This window comes from Tetrao urogallus (assembly GCF_951394365.1).
Source record: "Tetrao urogallus genome assembly, chromosome: 6".
NCBI lineage: Eukaryota > Metazoa > Chordata > Aves > Galliformes > Phasianidae > Tetrao > Tetrao urogallus.
In genome coordinates, this window is record NC_136819.1 from 9,514,263 (window position 1) to 9,537,074 (window position 22,812).

Here is a 22,812-nt window from a genome sequence, read left to right on the forward strand (position 1 = left end):
TGTTACAGGCTAATATAGAAACCATCCTGTCACAGCCTACACTTAAATAAAAAATCTTCAGTAGAAAAGTCTTGCATAAAGAAACAGAATATCTGTTAAGGTGAAGGAAAACAGCAAGTACTGCCAGACAGCACATAGTGGTGTCGTTACTGAGCTCTTAGTAGACACTTCTGCGTGGTAAACAGTATTTCCTTTGTAGAAAGGCCCTCCTGCTGAGTAAACTAGCATCTTCAAAAGAGCAATAAGCTGTTCTGAGCAAAGCAGAGTGAACAAAGGTGGACTTCTGTTCACAAGCAGTATGTCAGCTATTTTCATTACTCAGAAGAGGCTTTTTTCCCTTTCCAGCTCTTTTCTCTTTGCTCCAGTTCAGCTTCAGTGAAGGCTGCCGGGCCCCAGTTTGTGATGAGGTGTGGATTCTTGGAGCCTGGAAGACAGAGTGCATTGAAACAAGAGTTTCTGACAGTACCACCACTCCCACAGCAGCAGGACAGACTCGGAATGATTTGGTCAGTGCTCCATGGTTGCGAGCCATCTCAAAGGCAGCCCAAGGAGCCACCTAACTGCAGCAGGAGGAACACCTGGGACACAGCAAAGGTGCTTCAAGGGAGAGGTTCCCAGCTGCTGCAGTCTCAGCCTAAACGTCCAGTAAGTGGTGAAGGCATCTTTACTTTGTGCTTTTGGCAATCCACATTTAGGCTGACTGTGTTAAACACTCAAACATACCATGTTCAGGTTGAAATATATAGAATGCTACAATGCAATGCTATAATAATGTAAATATTAGAGACAGTATGATATAATGCAGTATGTTGTATCTTAAGATCAATGCACTATTATGATGCAAAGTAGTAATATAATGTAACAATTATTGCATCACATCATACCATACCCTGTATTCTGATATAAGGCTAAAAAACAATTAGTTTCAGCAAGACCAGTAAAGACTTGAAAAAGTTCTTACGTTTAATTTTGCACAAATTTAACACTCCAGGTATGAGGATTTCATAATGGCTCTTTTTAAAGCAACTAAGAGCTTTTATCTACTCCTACTAATTTAATAATATTAATTTATTTTAAGCAAAACCAAATCCTCAGCAGGCAGCAGTCTTATCAGTCAGGATCCTTCACTACTTACACTGCACTGCACACAAGTTTTAAGTCTTACATTAACAGCACTTTTTTGTAATACACTGTAAGTAGTGCAGAGTTGCAAACTTCCTTCTTCAGAACCACCCCACCACTCAGAGAGAAGATGCTACTGTGACCAGCAGTTCTGACAATGTAGTGTTTATAGGCTGTAGAGAAGCCAGTAAGCTACAAGAAAAGGTGCCTTGGATACACAGCTGGTTGATGCACGCATGTGAGTACAATGCTTTTGTGATTTTCATGTTGATACCTCATTTACCTGGCTCTATTAGTCGAATTAATCCCTCATGATGAGCTACTTTGTCTTTCCAGCTCCTGGTGTTATTAGCTGCCGTTTCCAACTTCTTTTTAACCTCCTGAAATAAAACGCAGCCCCATTTAAAAAATAAAAAAAACTTGATTGTATTTATACAAAAATAAAACATTTTTCAATCTAACAACTGTACCACGCTCTGTCAGGCTGCACTGCTCAGTGTGGACAGGGCAGTTCCATTTCAGATCAACACGTTCACTTATTTAGTCACTCACTGGTTATGTAAAAGTAAGTCATCAAACCAAAATCCAGCAATAACCGGGGCTGTAAGATGCCTGTACCTGTGTAACTACAGCTGCTCTTCAAGAAGATCAAAAACATACATAAACTGTAGTTTAGTACAAGTCTATATTTAGTAGTACTGTGATCTAATAACAGCTACTGAATACATCTCACAGTTAGAAATCATAATGTGATAAATGGAACAGAATGCTGCTGATAGCCACAAGCAAGAAAGAGACATTCTTCTGTGTAAACTGATCTTTTGGCCAATTCTAAATAGAAGGTGGGCATGATCAATTATTTCTAAAATAATGTGAACTACTGCACTCCACCACTTCAGATGTACTGTTTGTTTTTTAATTCTTACAGTCAGCCAGCAGTACAGAGCAGTAAATGATACTGCATATACAAAAAAGCTGAGTATTATCTGAAAGTAACACTCATGATGAGTTAGATGCAGCCCCAACACGGTGAGTCATAAGGTGGCACTATATCCTGTGCCAGTCCAGCTGTACAGTCTGTCCTTCACAGAATCTAACTCCAAGGACACAGTGACAGCATAAATATACTCCCAATTAAACAGAAATCTCACTGTTTTGTTTTCCTGACCTAAACAGAAGCAGGGGCAACACCTCTCCAGCCCTGTGAAGTACAGAGAAATGGTCTCTGCACTCACTTCTGAGTAATTCTGAGAAATACTTCACATTTCTTCCACAAGTACAGCTACTGGCCTACACAAAAAATGCTCAGCAGAACAGAGAACAGGCCTGGCATTTAGGAGACAGGGCACTGCTACATTAGAGGATCTCGACTCATTCCTTGCCATCCTCAATATCAATTCAGTACTTAAGTACTTCTAAAGGAACAAGGGCTTACAGGTGCACAGCAGTATTTCACCTGTAGAAGACACTGTCCCATTTACACCATCAAAACATTGCAAGAGTAACGAATTCAAAAGCATCACATCTGATTATGGCAGCAATGGGACTGCATACAGCAACAGACAGACACGTCAAGAGCATTTCAGGCTATGACTGAGCTGGCTTGCATAGGAATGAGGATAAAAGAATAAAGGAGTGGTATATTTTAAACCTGTCCCCTTCTTCAGACACGTGTACTGGTCTGTGGCAAAAAAAAAATAAAAAAAATCACATAACTACCTGACCTGTTCTTATAAATCTTGTGCTTTGCTAATCCTTAAACAAGCATGACATTGAGGAACTTCAAATTCAGTTGAAACACTGCATACCTGACCAACAGGAGAGGCTGATAAACAGAATGGCTCACCTCATATTGCTCAAGGGCCTCTTTCCTTTCCAGTTCAAGCTGTTCCAGTTGCTGCATAGCAACCTGAAGAGCCTGCTCCTTTATCATTCTCTGGTTTTCTAGCTCCTGCTTCTCTGCTTCTGTCATCTGAATGGTCTGCTGCTGCTGCAAGTGCCATTTTTCCAGTTCAGCTCTCTTTGCTGACTCCTCTTCCAGTAATCTGCAATGGGGATTATGGTATTAGCTGCACTTCACAGTAAGTTGTAGCCACTATGTAGCATACACAGAGGAGAGCCAAGCTAATTATTTTATTTCTTGGAAATTTTAGTTAAAAATAAAGTCAAATATTGGGAAGCAGAGAAAATGTTACTGCTTCTTGGCTTGTCTTCAGTGTGGCACTGAAGTCACTCCAGCAGTGCAGGAGGCTCACTGCTACAAAGGGCTATTCAGAAAACTCAGTCAATGATGCAAATGCAAAACAGTGAAAACCAGAGAAGAAACAAACACATGAGTTATCTTAATTGTCTGGAGAGGACCAACTCCATGAAATCACAGAAAGTGAAGCTCATACATGTAACAGAAGATTTAACCCTTTACCAGTTGAAATACAACAGCAAGCTGTATTCCCAGCTGCTGCTTTATAAAATACACAACTGAAAATTTGTACAGAGTGATGACAATTTTCAAGTGTGGACAGGCACAATACATGGTGAAAAGTAAGTGAGCCTGCTCTTCTGAAGTTACTGAGCACTATCCCTGTTAGGGGCTAACAAAAACATACAGAAAAAACATGAATGCCAATTTTGGCCTTTATAACTTAACAGAAGAAAACCTCCCCTATCTTTGCACTTTATTTCCCCTTCCCAGCACAGCGTGCAAGATGCAAACAGTCTTCAAAAGCATGGCACAGTTGGTTATTAGTGCAGGGGAGAGGGAACAGAAACATCACCACTGGGTAAAATACATACCTGGCTTGAAGTTTCCTTACAGTCTCTTCATCCTGACGTGCCTGTTTCTCAACCTCCAAAGCTTCCTGGAGCTGCTTATACATCTCTTCCAGTTCACGTACCCTCTGTAAATACTGTTCCAGTTCAGATGATTTCTGAGCGACTTGCTCTTCCATTTTTTGCCTCACCTAGCAGCATAAATTGAGGACACGTGTGAGTTACCATTCAATTCAGGTTTCAGCTTTATCCAAAGATAAAGGAAGTACCAGGTTTCTCTCAGATGGCATTTTCAGAGAGACATTTTCCTGCAGCCTGCAGAGCAAGACTGATCAAAGAGAGCCTAGAGTTGCAGCTATGAAACAGTCATTTACACTTTCTCACTACATGCTGCACAGGATTCTTACAGTGGTTTAAGTCCATCTTCAGTCAGTTTCACCATGAGACTTAGTGTACAGTGTACAGATACACACTAAACAGAAGGAAAGAAAAGCTTGCAGAGTGCCTGGATGCAAAGGTGAGGGCACCTTAATTACACTGTTTCAGCTCAGGCAGCTGGATGATGGCACTGCAGTGTGCAACAGTAAAGGGTGGACAAAAGGTTGGAAGTCGTCTGGGGAGGCTGACTTAGCTTAGAGCAATTACTGTAACCAAAAATTGAAGGTAAGAACTAGAGAAAAGTGAAGGAGAAGCTGCGTATCCACAGCATCATCCCACCTTGCCCCAGCACTGACCAGAGCAGGGTACTGCAGCACCTGATCTGTCCTGCTCAGCTCACACTGGGGACAACAGCAGTCAGAGAGGAGAAAGTCCTCAAACCTCTGCAGTTGTAACACATAACACTTCACAGAAGGTGAAGCACTGCTCCTGGCGTCAGCAAGAAAAGCTTGCTTTCTCTTGTGGTAGAACAGCCTGTCCTGCTCCACTGCTGCTCTCCCTGGGCTAACCTAAATCCCACTGACCCAGAAAGCCATGGTGCCCAGCAATGCACACTCAGCACATAACACAGCACTACACACACTACACATTTGTCCTGAGGTGTTATTGCATAATTGCACTGACATGACTACTTCTATTTCTTTTCTGCAGCTGACAGAAGAGCCTGTTAATGCCTCACTAAATCCCTGAAGACAGAAGAATTAGTTTTGGAAATCCTTGTCCTGGATTATAATAACAGCATTTTAATGCTACAAGTCTTCCTCTCACTGTGCTTGTGGGTGGATAAATACAGAAGAACCAGCAGTGTGAAGAAAGGAACAGTTTGGGGAATATAATAAATTCACAAAAATCCTAAAATGCATTTTAAATTATGTCTTTGTTCATTTTCTATACATATACAACGTGGACCAGCCTCAGGCTGTCCACCTGTAAAAACAAGGATAAATTCAGTCTGCATTTATTTTGTCAACCATTCATTCCACTGGTGATTTTCCAGTAATACTGAAGCTCTGAATGCTGCACAAGCCGTGGAGCTGTTTCAGTTTTTTATTCCCTTGTAAAATTATTTTGTCCTTACACCTCTAATAAATGCAAAGCAGACTGCATTCTCCAACCTCCTGCAAGTTCTGCTGAAACCTTTTGGTGACTGCGTGTGAGGGACGTCACTGCTGAGCTGCTGGCCACAGCCTGGAGTTGCAGCTGGCACCGCTCGCTGCAGGAACCACTCACCATTTTCTCTCTCTCCAGCTCCAGACTGAAGCGATCCTGTAACTCAACTTGGGTCTGAAGCCTCTTCTTCTCCTCCTCGGCAGCACGGGCAGCTGCTGCTTCCAGTTGCTGAAAGGGGAAAAAATTAGGAAAAAATAATTTATCAAAAGTAAACCATTTGGGGGAAATGGAATTCAATTAATTTTTTATTTTATTTATTTAAAAGAAGCCTTCCAAAGCATTAAGGCTTCAACTGTTGTCTTCGTGTTTCTTTTTAATGCCTGAGCCTATTCTCAATCTCTAAATATCAATTTTAGTCTTACTACTGCAAGACAATTTTAAATTTATTATTAAAAAAAAAAAAAAATAGACTATCAGATCTCCTCCACATTTCCTTTGAGATCTCCATGACAAACCAACAGAGAAGGAAATACAGCCATGTCTATTTCGTATGGGGCAGAAAACTATTACAGAAAACCCCATTCCAGACAGGCCTGCACAGGAGCTCAGCAGCAGTGAAAACATGCCAGCATGCGCAGAGTTCACACAGAAAGAGGGAAGCACTAACTTGCCATGGCAAAGCAGAAGCACCACAACAAGAAGTGATTGTGCTATCATGAATCACACCCCTTTAACATGCCATAAATTGCCATCTAAGGTAAAAAGAAAGAATTATAGACAATAATCACCACTGGGGGAAAAAAATTCTCCTTGTCAAAGCTCAAGCAAGAGAAACAGCTGCTGGGACCTTCACAACTTCCTGCAACTTATTTAACAGGGTGGGTTTTTTTGCATCTTATTTTCACAAATAAAGATTGCCATTGCATTTATTCTATTCATCTTACTTCAATAGCACCTACTGTCAGAGTGCTGGGAGGGCTGGAAATGTACAAGCACCAGTCAAAACATTAACAGCACTGGAAACAAAATAACTCTTTCACAGCATTTTCTAAAGAAACTTATCTGATTCATGGGAGAGAACTGAAAACAAGTGCCCTTTTTTAACATGCTAGACTGGGGAGTTAACTGCCACGGACCTTCAGCAAGAGACGGACACTCATCATTAGATGGGCAGAAGGGAAGGCTCTCAGTTTCTTTGTAAGCGCAGCATAGAAAAGCTCTCCTTTGAAAGGCTAAAATTACTCCACCAGTCTTATGGGAATATTTATCCCTCCTCTGTCAGAACATCAGTAAGCCTACAATCGTGGTCAAACCCAAGATGCTATTTAAGTGAAGTTTCCTTCCTCACATTCTAATTAAACAAACATTGCCAGAGAGAGCAAACGTGTGCCAGGCTTTTGCCACAGCTCAAACAAGCCGCTCTTAGCAGCAGCTCCCTGCTTTCCTTGCAGAAACCTGCGTGGTGCCTGGCCAGTAACGTTACCTGGATATCACAGCATCTATGGGGTTTAGGGCGAAGTCCCACAGCATGAGGAGGGGAAGGGCAAGAAGAGCACACTGCTCCAGCAGGAGTTAACACAGCCCCCGAATCCCATTCAAGACCCTAAACTGAAATAGAAAGGGTGCACAAGGCTTTTGCACACTCTTCTTGTAAGAAAACTTACCTCAGTCTATTCAGCATGTGCATCTCAAAATTCCATTTTACATTCTGAAAAAAGGCCTATTTTAGACAAAGGCACCTCTATTCTTCCATTATTTTTTAGAGCAGGAGCTATCACAACAAAAACTGGTCTCAGCGTGCACTTTGGCAGCTGCTGTGTAGGGCTGGCTCTCAGCCACCTGCAGCAAACCAAACTCAGAGCCTGCCAAAACAATTCCTTTTCCTGAATCGTTTACAAAGACTTTTTCTTGAAGAGTTTTGATGTTGTGTTTTCTTTGGTTTTTTTAAAACTAATCAGTTTAAATTCCTCTAGCATAGTGGCTCCCAGATAACTCCTCTTAGCCACAGTGCAGTATTTATGTCAGAGACCAAATTCTTTTCCTTGAGAAGTCACTGCAATCCCACCCACTTTAAAAGATGATCCTTTGCCTCGGCTCCTGTTGGTTTACCCCTTGTGATTTCAGAGACATCCTGGAGCCTGTCAGCATCCTGCTGCTCCCTCATGAGTGCTCTCCTATCACGTTCCCCTCCCCTATCATCTCCCCATAAAGTCAACTGCACATAAAAATCCATCCCTATGATCTCTGTTAACAGGTGCATTTCTTACCAGTAAATCTGTAACACAGGCTACCCTGGGAAGCACGTTTGGCATTACAAATTGCATGTATGTGGTGTATAGGGGTAAAATGAAATTTAGAAAAATGGTTTTCCGCTGTCAGATTTTCCTTTAAAACAAACAGAACACACCTGCCCTCAATGGGAATGCAAAAAATCAAATTACAAAGAGTGAACAAAAGGCTCTTCAGACTAAGCATGGAGCAGAGATCTCGGCTGCCCCAGCAGGAGGCACTCCACTCAGCAGCCAACCTGTTGGTGAGCACTTCAATGGCTCTTCTCCCTAATTCCAAGGCACACTCTTTAAAAGGCATCATGACAATAAAACACATCATAGCTCTCCCTGCAAGTCTTTACAGGAAAAAATAGGAAGCATATCTGAATTCTAATCAGTGTCTCTGCAGAGAGCTATCACACACGCTCCTCGTTTCAATGATCCATCAGCACATTCAGCCCACTGTTGGTGCACAGCCATAGCAGAGGTGCTTTCAGCCACCAGATTTAGACTAGAAGCTGTCTATGAGGAAGTAATTCAGAAAGCCTTGTGCTAACGCTCAGAAATTTCTAGAGCAATTCTCAGGCTTTCAAAAGACAATCCAACATTTACAAGGAACAAGCATTTAACCAACATATAAACGTTATGTTTCTCAGCCCCGTAAATCTAACACTTCTGCAATATAATTAAACCTACACATATTCACAAAATCAATTCACAGCTTTGGAGTCTTTGTAAATTCAACTTCTATCTCTAGAAATTGTGTGTGAGGAGGAGCGTTCCGCCCCAGATAGTTCACACAGCATTAGAAAAATTGCCTGGGAAATTCAATGGGAAGCCCCCTGTTCAGCAGACATTTCCAACAGGGAAAAACCCAAACCAACAACCAACCAAAAGTAATTGAAAATGCGAGAGTGCCCAGCCCCCAAACGCCACACACAAACTTCAGTAACGTTCACATGCACAGAGGATGGGGCCACAACACACGGGTTACCCTGAGCCCACAGATCCCCAGAAATGGCTGCAGCAGTTTGCCAGGCATTACTGTGGGCTGCAGCAATCCATTACCTGGGCACTCGAGCTGGCACAAACTCCCCTCCTCTACTGAAGTTTGCTTAATGTGCCTCAACCCCCTAGCAGCCAAACGGACTTCAGAAGCCCATCTAAACTGTGGAGGCTGAGCCTAAAGCGTGCAGGTCAGCAGCTCGCACTCCCACCTTTCTCACGGTCTCCAGCTCCTTCTGCTTGTTCTCATTGGCCGCCTGCAGCTCCTTCATCTGCCTCTCCAATTCCTCCTGCTCAGCCAAGAGCTTCTGGCGCAGTTCTTTCCGTTTCTGGCGTGCTTCTTTGTGGGGCGGAGGGCTCCCCGCTCGCAGCAGGCTCACGGTGGTCTGTATGGCTGGGAAGGAGCGTGCAAAACACAGGGACAGTAGGAGAACATCACTGATGGGAAACACCCAACTTTCCAGACAGCCCAGGGAAATGAATACCTGTGCTGGGGTTTTTTTTTTCCTGTTTTAATGCGTGTTTAAATCAGAAACACAACCCCTAGTAAAAGGAACTTGGCTTTCAATAGGCTGCGTGCCACAAGAAGGTCAGGCAGTTCCAAGGCATTCTGTCAGTTCTGATTCTGATGTTCAACAAGCAGTGGGCAAACCAATTATTTGTGTACCTCACTACAGAAACAACTCCCACATTCCTCACTGCCTGGGTTCATCAAACCTAATCAGGAAGTCCAAAATGTTATCTAACATACATGTTCACCAACGTTCCCAGAACCGACCTTATGTATTTTCAGTCTCACTAGAAAAACAGTCTTCCAGTAAGCAAGCAGTTCTTATTGACTTATATTCAAATAAGGAAATAACAGGCATCAGAGCTGAGGAGAATGCTTTTGATAGATATCATTATAGATTGATGCTTTTGATAGTTATCAATACACACTTCTTATCTGCCACAACCGTGAAAATAGATCTCATCTTGGAACCAAGTAATTCTTTGTACATTAGACTTTGGTGCAAAGTACATGCTTCAGGTAGAAAGGAAGTATGAAGCAGCTCCAAATAGTAGCAGAGTAAATACTAAAATGTTGCACATGCTTAAATATTGTTGGCAACTGTGGATTTGCAAAAGCCTCTGCCTCGCCCTGCAGAAGATGTGTGTAAGGTCACACTGTGCATTACCCAGGAAGGTCTCAGAAAGAGTAACTTCTTTGTGGTAATAGAAAAGGAAGTCCCAATTCCCAGCTTCACCCTCAGCTCACCAAGCCAAGCTACCTCAAGCAAAACCATGAAAGCAAAGCCTATTCATGATGCTGAAAGAGACAAGCTTCCTCTTTCTCCTCAAATCCAACAATTCCCTGTGTATTTCCTGCCCTTCTCACCTGCAGAAGAACAGCCATATAGAAAAATCAAATAACAGTCATTTAATTTGGGCTGCTTGAACTGAGGCACCTGAATGAAAGAAGGCAATTCCTACCCTATGACTCCCTTCCTGAGTCACAGTTTCCTCAAAGGTCACAAAACGGAAGCCCCAAAATGGTAAGACCAAGCATTTTAAAACTGAGTAAAGCACATCTCATAAGGCTTCAGCTTACTTTAAAGCAGCCTGATCTAGAGGATGGCAGCCCAGCACGTGGCAGGGGCTTGAAACCAGGCCATCTTCAAGGTCTATCCTTAAACTTTATAGAATCACATCCTGTGATTCTATAAAAATAACTCCAATGTTTCTGAAACCTTACCTTGAATCCACTCTTGTTTCTTCTTTTTATCAGAGGCACTGATCTCAAAGCTTTTATCAAGGCACTTTATGAGAAAAAGGCATTTCTTTCCATCTTTGTCAGGCAAGGCCTAGAACATATGAAAAAGGATTGTTCTTGCAGACATCATTAAGGTACACCATCAAGCCCCGTTTCTGCACTTATCTTTTACATATCTACAAAAACTAATATTAAAGAATGTTTACACAAAGAGCATGTGAAGACTGCTCCATACAAAGTAAAAAAAATGTTCTGTTAATAAAAGCTGTCAGAGGTCACAAAAAATATACATTCTTTAGAGACAGCCATGGATGGTTTTGTTTGTTTCCTTTTACCTCTACACAACAGTTGCCGTCCAGAATGATGTCTCCCTTCTTGTCCTTTAGGTCTTCACTTACATAGTAGGAAATAATATTGGGTTTTAGTACAAACCATCGTTCTGTCCAGTTTTTCCTTTTGTGACCTTTTTTCAGCATATAACCCTGCAAAAAACAGCACATCTGAAAGGCCTGGCCCATTCTGAACATCTCAGTCTTTTGGTTACATAAAGTCTTTTGGTGGCATAAGAATTTCCTAGCAGAGTACATAGAAAAATTAGCTCAAGTCCCTACAGACAGTCCCTACACATTTCCACCCCCTAATACCAGCATGCTGCTAATTGTTTGCCCCATGAGAAACAGCTCCCTGATCCTCTGTCCTGCTTTCAGTAACAGGATTAGCTTAAGAACTAAGTAATTACTGTGCCTACTGCAAGTCCTTATTGTTTGGTCTCTCTGATTACTGTTTAATTTCCTTCTGTCAAGCAGAGACATTTGCCATCACTGAGATTTATGGCTAATAATTTAATAAAAGTCGCTATTAAAAAAAAAATCATTCTATCCTGTTTAGATGCACACCGTGGTAACAGATGTAGATGTGGGGGCACTGCTGTGACCTGGTCAGGTATCACTCTACAGTTTCAAAGTCAGATGGTAGTTCAGCTGCCATTTCTGAACAATATTCCCTCCCCCCTCTTTATTTTTTTCTTTAATAACGTATTTTTAACTTGACTCTAACTTCAGAAGTCCAATCAGACAAAACTGAAACACCCATGTCAACAGAACTATGAGAAAGCAACAGAGAAAGCACCGTACCCCCGATATTTCAGGTTAAGAGAAAAGAGAAAAATGTTCACGGTTTCCTTTCTACATCTGTCAGCTATAGCACACTGGATATAAGCAAACAAATGCGCTCTGACAAAACCAAAGCTGTCTCTCTCGACAGGTCTGGGGCAAAGAAATCAGGACATTCAGAGGAGCCTGTTTGTTTTTAGAAAACAAAACCACACACACAGAGCTTGGCTGTGCTCGGCTCCTCCAGCCCACCAGCTGCAGCCAGAGCCCAGCCGTGCTTATTCCCTCGCCATCCCACCCCTTGCCCAGGACAGGAATGCACAGGAATGCTCTGCTCCCCCGCACGCAGCCGGAGGTCCAGGTGGTCGCCCCGGGAAGGACTCCTGCAGCTTTGCTCTTCCTGCTTTGCATGATCCTGAATTCGCTTTCAAAGCCAGGCCAGACTGATATTTTCCCTGTAAAACTGCTGCAAAATCTGCATCTATTATTTTCTGACAGCTCCTGGGGTTATTTTACACCAACTATCAGAGAAGTGAAGGACACTTCTTTCAGAAAGCTAAAACACAATAAAATCTAGTTGTCACTGCAATCCCCCTCAGACCTAGAGACCCAGAATAAGTGCACAACAACAACATGGATGCTAATGATGCGTCACTCATAGCTCGATGCAATAAACCAGATCATTCTGCCCGCCAAGAGCTACCAGGGAGCGTGCTGTGGCTGAAGCAGACAGGGTCAGCCACAGAGGAGCTCCATTCTCCCTTAGACCAGTGACTGTCGCTGGTGCTGGGCCACACCTTGCTGCAAACTATTTTTAAGCACTGAGGAACAACTCACAGGCACTCAGACATCCTTGAGAATGAGGCCGAGCCTCTCAGAGAGGAAAGAAAGGAGACAGTCAAGGGGGAGAAAAAAAAAAAGAGAAAGAGACAATGCCATATAGAAACCAAAATAAGATTTCCTCACAAATTGGAAGTGGAAAGTCTGATAGGAACTGACTATTTTATCTTCATGTTATTAAACTGCAGGACGGCTTTATGCTATCTGACTCAGTATGTGTGTCTGCCCCATCCCTCACCTCCAATAAGCAACCAGGAGTTAACAAAAATAGACCTCAGCATTGTTACATGGATATTCAAAGCAGCTCCTGTGCCAAAGCACTCTGATGATTTCTTCAGAATGGCTTTGCTCAGCCTGCCAAGAAAGTCTCTGTTGCCATTCTTACCAAGAAATCAAAGAAGAAAAAAAAAAAAAAATCCACATCAGGTAAAAGTCAGTGTTACACAGTTCTCTAGCTAAGCTCAGCTATAAGCCCTCAGGTCCCCACAATACTTTCCAGTTTTTAAAGCTGTTCCTGAATGGATCATCTGGAAATCTGCAGAACCAAAGGGCTGACAGAAGCTTGCTGTGGAAATGGGGCTCAGCGTGATTGTGTCTGAATACAAGTGAGCTGTATTGCCTGCTAAGCACCAAAAAGGAGAAAGCTCTGCAGATCCCCTACACCTTCTTGCCCTACTGAAGTGGGGTGACTTAGAAGAAAGGCTTCAGCCCAGCATTCCTTTGTCCAGACCAGGCTGAATACACAAGCTGTATCAGCACAACTTCTATTTGCTACAGTGTTTATTTGCATCTGGAAAAAACATTTCCAAAGACTGAAGAGTTGTCACGAATTAAGAACTGACAGCTGTAGCTACTTTGTCAGCTAGAAGGAACTGATAATACTATAAAAACCTGTATTTCAGTCAGAATACACTTCCTTTTAAAATGGAAATTCTCCCAATATGCAGCTCATTCACCGTACTGCAATAACTATATCAGTTGCTCTCTGATAAAAATAAGGTCATACTAAAGAACCCTGAACGTCCTGGTGGATGACAGGTTGGCCATGAGCCAGCAGTGTGCCCTTGTGGCCAAAAAGGCCAATGGCTTACTGGGGTGCATTAAAAAGAGCGTGTCCAGCAGGTCGAGGGAGGTGATCCTCCCCTCTACTCTGCCCTGGTAAGACCTCATCTGGAGTACTGCGTCCAGTTCTGGGCTCCCCAGTACAAAAAAGACAAGGATCTCTTGGAAAGAGTCCAGTGGAGGGCCACAAAAACGGCAAAGGGCCTGGAGCATCTCTCCTATGAGGAAAGGCTGAGTGAACTGGGTCTGTTCAGCCTTGAGAAAAGAAGACTGAGAGGGGACCTGATCCAGGTCTATAAATATCTAAGGTGTGGGGGGCAGAATGGCGAGGCCAGACTGTTTTCAGTGGTGAGTGGAGACAGGACAAGGGGAAACGGCTGGAAACTGCAGCATAGGAAGTTCTGCACAAATGTGCACAAGAACTTCTTTACAGTGAGGTGACGGAGCACTGGAACAGGCTGCCCAGGGAGGGGGTAGAGTCTCCTTCTCTGGAGATGTTCAAGACCTGCCTGGATGCCTACCTGTGCGACCTGCTGTAGGGAACCTGCTTTGGCAGGGGGGTTGGACTCGATGATCTCTGGAGGTCCCTTCCAACCCCTACAATTCTGTGATTCTGTGATAAGTAATTCATCTAATTCTCCCCCTGCTCTTTATCCATCAGCCATCACAAATTTAACATTTTCTACTTACGCAGTCCTTACCTGTTTGAGTACATCTAAGATGAGCTCGTTAAAGACTTCATTAACTGCCATGGACACGGTCTGTCGGTCCATGCCCTTACTGAACTGCCCGCTCCCGATGAGATCGATCAGCTCCCACGCAGACAGGCCCTCCCGGCTGGTGTTGAGGGCAATCTTGTAGAGGTCAAACTGCTCCTGCTGCCAACCTGCTCCCATTGCTTCCGTCAGCTTTTTAAGCAAGTATTCGATCTGTGAGGAAATATAAGCAGAAATTAATCACTTCCAGCAGGTGTAGAAATCAAGAGTCTCCAGAGAAGCACAGTTTATAGTGCTGAAACTCCTTACAGCTGCGTTCCCATTTAGGCACCAACATGGTGCGCCGCTCAATTAGCAAAGACCTCAGGACCAGCAGCCTTCTGCCTCGGCTGAGCTCCTGATGGCCAGCCCCACCTGCAGCTCCGCTCTTCATCACAAAGAAACAAATCATCAACCTCTTCTACATTCAGGCTCTTACAGGATACAGACCTTCCCTGCAGTACCTTCCAGGCTAACGTGACTGAGGTGTGAGAAAGCAGGAAGTTTCAGAAAGTGTTTGTGGAAGAAGAAAAGCAAACAATTAAACAATAAAAAGAGTAAGGTCACAGTTTGGACAAGCAAAATGAAGAACCACTGGTGCATGGCCACGTCTCGGTCTTCACCTGCCCCTCCACCACACCACACCAGCTTGGCAGAGGCATCAAAAAAAGCAGAAGAATCTATTTTTCACCTCTGTTTTTATTGTTTCCAGAATGAACTCTCCTTTTCCTTTAAGCTTTCATCATCCTGTACACATTACCACAGTGTAATGCTTCTAATAGCTGCTCACAATAAACACAGGAATATAAAGAGGGAAAGAAAGTCGGGTGTGTTTCGCAGTTTGTTTTGCAGCACGTTACTGTTCCTTCACTCTTTAAACACCACACGTTTTGAAACTAAGCCTGCCTGCAACTTTAGCACAGGCAAAACGTTAACGGCTCATAAAGAAAACAATTAGTGAGAGTCTTTATGCAAGGACTTCTGCGCAACAAAGTAAAAACCGCACTTCTGCATTTCCTTCAGCGTTGCAGACAACCCGAAGCAGAGCTCTCGGCCCGGCACCCCCTGCAGCTCCGGGCGCGGTGCGCTGCTCCCTCACTGCCCGCAGATGCGCACAGCTGGCACCGTGACAGCGGTATACGGTGCCTCACCGAGAGCGGCAGAGAATCATAGAACAGCCTGGGTTGAAAAGGACCACAATGATTATGGAGTTTCAACCTCCCTGCTATGGGCAGGGTTGCCAACCACCAGACCAGGCTGCCCAGAGCCACATCCAGCTGGCCTTGAATGCCTCTAGGGATGGGGCATCCACAGCCTCCTTGTGCAACCTGGAAGGCCTAGACCAAACGCTCTTCAGGACTTCATGTTTTGTTTGTTTTGCTGGTTTTTTTTCCACTGATGTTGGCCTGCACCACTGGGGAGCAGAACACAATTCCTTCTAGGGCTGAGGAAGCCCAGCCCACTTGAATTGCTTAACTACAGGTTGGTTAGCTCTCAGCCTGCCTAGCACCCGGCACAGGAGGTTTGGTAGCACCAAGAAACACAGAGACACCCAGCACACCTCTCTGCGAGGACCCAGCTCAGATGTGTAGAGCATCCAAAGCACATGTGGATGCTGCAGCTTCTCTCCCACAGCCGGAACAGGCAGATCCCTTCCTTCTCTGCACATTTGCCATCAGGAAAGACCCAAGCGTGTACCAGGAGGCACTGCCTCGGCAAAGCTGAGAAGTGCCAAACCTGGAGTTCAGCCCACATACAACTGTTCTTAGATTTCTGCAGCATCCAAATTCCTTTAAATATCTTTTCCCCATGCTGAAGCACAGCCTGCCCCAATAGGAGCTCTGCACAATGACCCAGGCTTCAGGTAAAGCAGAGGCTGCAGAAAGGAAGGCCCAACAAGGAGGGTGTGAGACCTGCCAAGGTGCTGAGCAGTCTGGCAAAGGAGTGAGGCAGAACACACATAATATAGCTATAACGTGTTATCATGTTACACACTAAAAAGAAAACAAAGTATCCTTTAATGTTATTTGCGCATATTTCTACTCTATTTTGATTGCTGGAACAAATGCAAACGTTTAAGGCTACTCAGCTCCACTCTACGAGTCACTATCATCACCACAAATATCCCAAATCCCATTAAAGTACACAGAGCATATTTTAAAATACATTAACTCTTTGTATATTACATATTGCAATTTAAATGGTCTCAGAACGTATCCTTCACTCAGAAAAGCGTGGCTAACCCAAGTCCCACACAACTTTTGTCAGACGTCAGTGCTGGGGTGGGGCACGACTAGGGAGCAGTGTGAGGGAAATACTGAGAAGTAAGCTGGATCTGGCAAATATGGAAGCGAACAAGAGGCCATTCATTATGGGCTCAGATGAGGAACCTCTGCGAGCCAACGATATTTCCCCTCCTCCCCGAGGAGACGTGTGAGCTCAGCAAATAACTGACAAATTAAGGCTGCTGGCTCACACACAATCTGCCCTTGTGGTTAAAGAGTAGTGTTGAAAAGCAAATGTGAAGCAGTGTTTGCTGCTGTTCTGACAGGGCCTTGCTCGTTCTTTGATACTGCTGGGGTTGCTTTAGGACTAACACTGCGCCCACCGCCTTGTTCCATAGCATGGAAAACCAGTTCCATTCCAAACCAACACTTTTCAGCCAGAACTCTGCCAGCAGAAAACAAAAAGAATATAAAGCTCAGGGGCTCCTTAACACAAACTGTGCAGCCCGCCCAGCATCTGCTCTCAGAGGGCAGCTGTTCTTCTCTCACGCTGCAATACCTACTTGCTTTCCACTTCCAGGTATCCCTGGCACGGTTCTCCACAGGGAAGGAAGTTTCACAAGTGTTTCACATATTCTTCTGATACATAAGCAGGCCTCTTAGAGGAGGAAAAAGGAAAAACGATGTCAAGGAGGCTTCCGTGCCCAACAGAGCATGGCAGACAAGGCTATTCTGGTGTATGCTATTCAAATAGGGTTTGTGATATTAATAGTGCAGACAAAAAAAATTTAAGCTGCACACAATTCTGTACAAGTAACGTGGCAACAATCACGGCCTGTTCCACAGCCTTCATCAGTTCTTTTCCCCACCCCATCAGAACAGCACACTCTCTCAAATCAAACGTTCAATTTTTCCTTTCCACTACCACCAAAAATCCCCACATTTGAATTCATTAAACTAGACAGATAATAACTCCTGTGGATCAATAGTTGGTGAAAACAGTGCCTCACGCACAGAGCTTTCATTCTAGTTATATCAGTTTTGATTTTACTTCTGAATTGCTAAGGGTCAATTCCCAATCTATCATTCACAGTATCAGATGCCAGCATACAGAACACAGAAACAAAAGAGGTCACAAAACATTTCTGCAGGAAATATCTCCAGAAGAATCACTACTGGCAACTTGAGACTTTCACCACCCATCACCTCATTTTCAAATGCACAGCAAAACCACACAAGATTCAGAGCCTTTTTGTCCCAGCTGGGAGGATTAGAGATGACACACATTAACGCAGTGAAGACCACAGCACAAAGACAAGGAGACTGTACAAATCGTGGTTCCTTAAGAAGCCAGACCTAAAAAGCACAGACAGGAAGTAGACAAGTATTGCTTAAAAGACACGATGTGAGCACTGCATTACAACAAGAGCGCGCCGCCTGCAGTGGACCTATCTGCCAGTTCCACCCTTGAGGTGGCCCAGGAACACAGCTTACCACACACCACAGCTCTCAGGCGATAAAGCATTCCCAAGCCTGCAGTCACATGTCAGAAATGAGAAAGGGGAAGTGTTAGGAAATCTTCACATACAACAGAAAACGTCCGGGTAAACAGCATACGACCGAGTCTGACAACTAAAACAGGAGGCGTAAGGAAATCTCATGACAGACCAGAAATATTGTTCCTTTTATGGCCGCAGCACTCCTCACCTCTCTTCCTTTTGTTTTCAGCTCCTCGTGGAGGAGATCAGCCCTGTGAGGGCTGAAGGAAGCACACATTTCAATGCCTGTGTCCCAGACAGCTGAGTGGGAGCACCTGGTAGGGAACAGGAGCAGCTCTCCCCATGCTCTGCTCTCTGACACCAGGAGCCACACAGCTGCTCATTAAAGCTCTGCCCACTGCACACTGCTGCCATTGGACAAGAATTGTGCCGATTCTGGAGACCATCCACCAGGAACAACTCTTACTTGAGCAAACAAAACGCAGCATTGGTTTCCTCCAGTCTGCCTTCACTCAGCTTACAGAAATGCTGCACCTCACACATACCACAGCTTCTCCCTTGGAAGAAGAGGGAGATTTGATGCCATTTCACATTTCCTAGGGCCACAAACACCTTAGCACAAGAGACATTTATGGACCCCTGCTCCTTCCCAGCTCTCCTCTCTACAGCCCAAGGCCACCACCAGCTGAGCATTCCATATCCACTGGAGAGGCACAACTCTCGTGCTCATGACCCGACTGCTCACCATGACACAAAGCTGCATCCCACCCCAGGCCCTTCCCCACACCGGATTTCACTAACGTCACTCACTCCAATGCCAAGTTGCCACCTCTCCTTACACAGCAGGGCAAGAGCCCAGGCCAAGCATTGCTTCTGGCTTCCAGTCTGACCTCTGCTAACAGAGCAATGAGGCAGCTTCTGGCTCTTGTGTTATCCCCCTCTACAACTTCTAAATTTCCTCTTTGTAACTGTTTTCCTTGCTTTCTGTTTCCAAAGATTTCCTCAGCCTACGCCTCTGAAAGCTTTCCAGACTGTTCTTCCTTTTCTGTTTGAGCAGCAGCTACAGCACTTCAATTTACTACCCACCCAGCACTTGGGCAAGGAATCAAGCCCGAATGCTTTGCAGCTGGGGCAGCAGCCCCGTCCCTGGCGTGCTTTCTAATAGGAACGGCCCAGCACAGCAGCACCTGTGCACAGGTACACAGCACCAGCAGGAATGAAAGATAGCAGCCTCAACCTTCAGTCAAGGCGGTGCAAAGAAGTTAAACTGCACACAAGCCAGGGAGTTTTCCAGATAAAAGGTGGTTCAAACAAGCGCAGAAACAGTTTAGGTCATTAAAATCAAAAATCAGAATCCCAGACAGCCCCAAGGAGCAGGTCCTGGGAGGAGGAGGAGGAAGAGAACTCTGCAGTCACATGATGTTGTACCAATACCTTCAATGGAGACCTAAGAAGTTTCTCTACCTCAACCTTGCCATCCACAAGGTGAAAAGCAAAAATGTTCATGTGATCCCTTTTCCAGCATGAAAGTACCACACAAGTTTCTTAATTCCTTATAAAGGGAAAATAAAGTTCAAAAGCCAAAAAGCCGAAGAGGTGGGTGGGAGGAGGGGAAGCAGCTGGATCCTGCACTAATCACTCTAAGCCAGAAACAGCAGTAAGTGGCATGTTGCAATGTTCACAGCCAAGGATAAGAGAAACAAACAGGGAGGGAGAAGCGCTTGCTCCCTGGCTGCGAGGTTATAATGATTCATGAGAGGTTTACATTTGTCTTACCCAAACATAAACACTACAGAACACTGCCCTCCCATCTGCTCTACACTTTGCAAGAAATCCCTGCTCACAGTTCATTCATAGATGATGTGCAAGGCAATTTCACTTCATAGGCGGGCAACGTTATCAAGGAGTAAAAACTGAATACATAAGCCAGTTTTAATATGAACTTGGGAGGCATAAAAAAGAAAAATACCTTGACTAGGTATCAATATCACTTTGAACACTATTGAAAAGAGCTATTTTCAGAAGGAACTTCTCAGTATCAAGATAAAAAATTGCAAGTTCATACAAAAAATGCCTTCAAAATCTGGAGTTGATATTTAATGTTAAAAAAAGTACTAAAACAACAACCAAAAAAAACCATAAGAACTTAAAAGGCAGATATGAAAGGTCACATAGAGAAAGAGAAAAGCTGATCTAAATTAAGTTTCCATCTTTACTTTTGAAATTTTGAGTAAAAGGGAGTAAAGGTGGAATTTTCCAGAAGCACAGACAGCACCAGGAGGACCAACACAAACCAGAAAGAAGGGCATTCACAACAGCATTCCTGCACCAACTGATTACATTACCTGTATGGTCTAAGGCAAAAGGTTAAAGAGTGTATGGGGGTATTGCATACGATAAGAACAGAGCAGCCTTTCTTTGCCAGGCTCTACAAGCTTTCCTTAAGAAGTGCAGCATGATTTACATCATGCAGTAATCGAGGAGATGCAGACACACATCCATGCCAACGAGTTTTAAAGATAATCCAAGTGAGAGAGCAATACAGGTGGACCCTGGAGACTAAGGATGGGAGGGAAACCTGGTGCCATTAAGACAGGAGTTGTCCTGGCTTTTAGAAATGTGATCTACATCCCCCAGAATGAACAGAAAAGACAAGACAAAACAAACAAACAAACAAGGAAAGGCAAGAAGGCTGTCCTGCGTCTCCAGGGAATCAGCATGTCTGGTAGCAGCCTGTCATCATCAGTACAGCACAAACAGAAACACTGTACAGAGTGAAAGTGCCCTGCAAAAACTAAGCGACAAGGCAAAACCAAGTGGTTCATTTCAATATGGAAAGGGCAGTTAGTAACAGTTAGGCTCAGCAGCTCGGAGCTGTGGCATGTAAATCTTTTAATGTAATCATGTAAATCTCTTTTCATCTTTGTCTTTTCAGCAATTTGAAAAAAAATATATTTCAGTGCTAAGCTGCAACCCCCCCAGGATTTCTGCAGCAGGTTTTGCAAAAGATGGTTAATGCGTAGAGTTCCACCTGGAGTCCTTCTTCCCTCACCCCTCCCCAGGGGGAAAAGCTTTAAATTGTGAAGATTCCAAAACCTTGCTTTAGGGTTACCCATACGAGCACTGCCCGTACTTGCCCACCCACTTGAAGTATAAAGAGACTTCCCTGTTATTTTGCTCACTGCTGTTTATTCCTACAAGCATTTCAAGCAAGAGCATTCAGGTGGTGGCTGGTTTTGATCAGAAACAGACATCATCTGAAAAGTCTGCACTTCTCCATTTCAACAGAAGGCCGACATGAGACTGAAGACTCATCTTGCAAGCAGAGAGCATTTTTTTTAGCATCACGCTGTGCAAAATTTGAATCAGGCATAAGCAAGTTCAGTATTAAAGATCCCAACACGCACTACCCATGAGTGAGATGAGAACCTCAACAGCCCCAGGTGCATGTGCTGGAGTTTGTCTCCCCAGCACCAGGTCAGGCCTCACAGTCTGCAAAATAGGGCATTTACAGGCAGCAGGCAGCACTCCCACTTAGCCCAAGCTGTGTAAGTGGCAGACAAGAATAGCAATCAATATCTAAAATATCCTGCAGGATTCCCACACATGCAACCTGCAAGACAAAGAAAAGCACTCGAAGCCTTAGAAAAGAGGAAAGTAGTCTCTGTGAAAAAAATCATTTTCTCTGAAAACTCCAGGGTAGCAATCATTAACATACCCAGCTGAGACACTAAGCAAAGCAATGCTGAACAGCACAAGTTTTTGTTTCTTACCTCCTCAGGTACAATGATTAAAGGGTACTTGTCCTCTGATAAGAAGTTAAAAATAACCCAGACTTTAAATGCATCTTCATCACTGATCAGCAAAGGACTTTTCGAGAGGTTCTTTTTAGCACACAGAGTCCAACACATTCTGTTGAATTCAACTTTATCAAAGTTCCCTTGAACCTAAAATGAAGAAATGGAACAACAACAACAATCAATACATAGGAATGACACAGGATAACAGACAGATGAAATTTAACAGACCAAGTCATACCAAAGCACCAAGAGATTCTAGTTTGTAAGAAGCATCAAGGCCTAAAAAGAGCACAAACCCAGCCTGCTCTGACTTCCTGCATGGGGTAAACTGAAGAACTTCTTCCAGCAAAATCCGCATCCAACCTCCAATTTCTGGTGGAGTTAATAACACCCTGACTTCACAGGAAGGAGGCCGCTGTGATTTTGTCTTTCCTCTAGCACACGAGCTTTAGATCCCAAACCTTCTGCATAAACATTTTTAGTTCCAACTGCCCTTCTGTTGCACTGCTACTAAAACCCCATATAATAAAAGTGGAAACCATGAGAACGAAAACTACATGTGGACACACCAGTACCAATACTGGAAAAGTCTTTATGTTAATAAGCCTTTCTGCTTAACGTTGCTTAAGTGTAACTCTTGAAGAAAATATTCACAAATGTAACCTTGCTTTCTTTAATATTAATCCACCCAAAGTCTTTCATTTTTCTCAGACTCTCAAATCCTCTCTTTACCGATAAAAAAATTTCTCTTGCTTGCATTATCCTTCATCATACCTAGCATCTGTACATAGCCATCTGTGAATTATTTACATATGTGAAAGCTTTCATTTCCTCTATTTTGTTTTTAAACCTCGTTGATGCTACAGACAAAGTATATTTATCTCCCTGCAGCTTTGCCATGCTGCTTCTCTGCCAACACAAAACCAATAAAGTCACATTCTGCACCTTTACGGAAGTCTCTTGGTATTTTGGAAATCATGGGTAAGAAAAAGGTTTTTGCACCTTGCCTGGGAGCACCATGGGTAACATCTTGTGCCATTTTCTTACGATGG

General features: G+C 43.8%; 1 protein-coding gene across 1 annotated transcript in view; it reads right to left on the minus strand.

Annotated features, from left to right (window-relative positions):
- Window positions 1–314: 314 nt before the first annotated feature.
- Window positions 315–22,812, minus strand: part of SWAP70 (switching B cell complex subunit SWAP70) — a gene marked incomplete at both ends in the record, with an annotated part of 31,902 nt that continues 9,404 nt past the window's right edge. Inside the window, 10 exons of the mRNA XM_079537302.1 lie at window positions 315–424; window positions 1,406–1,502; window positions 2,969–3,167; window positions 3,916–4,082; window positions 5,560–5,667; window positions 8,927–9,108; window positions 10,450–10,558; window positions 10,803–10,949; window positions 14,183–14,410; window positions 21,734–21,907. Of these exons, the coding sequence (XP_079393428.1) occupies window positions 315–424; window positions 1,406–1,502; window positions 2,969–3,167; window positions 3,916–4,082; window positions 5,560–5,667; window positions 8,927–9,108; window positions 10,450–10,558; window positions 10,803–10,949; window positions 14,183–14,410; window positions 21,734–21,907 (1,521 nt within the window). The remainder of the gene's footprint in view (window positions 425–1,405; window positions 1,503–2,968; window positions 3,168–3,915; window positions 4,083–5,559; window positions 5,668–8,926; window positions 9,109–10,449; window positions 10,559–10,802; window positions 10,950–14,182; window positions 14,411–21,733; window positions 21,908–22,812) is intronic.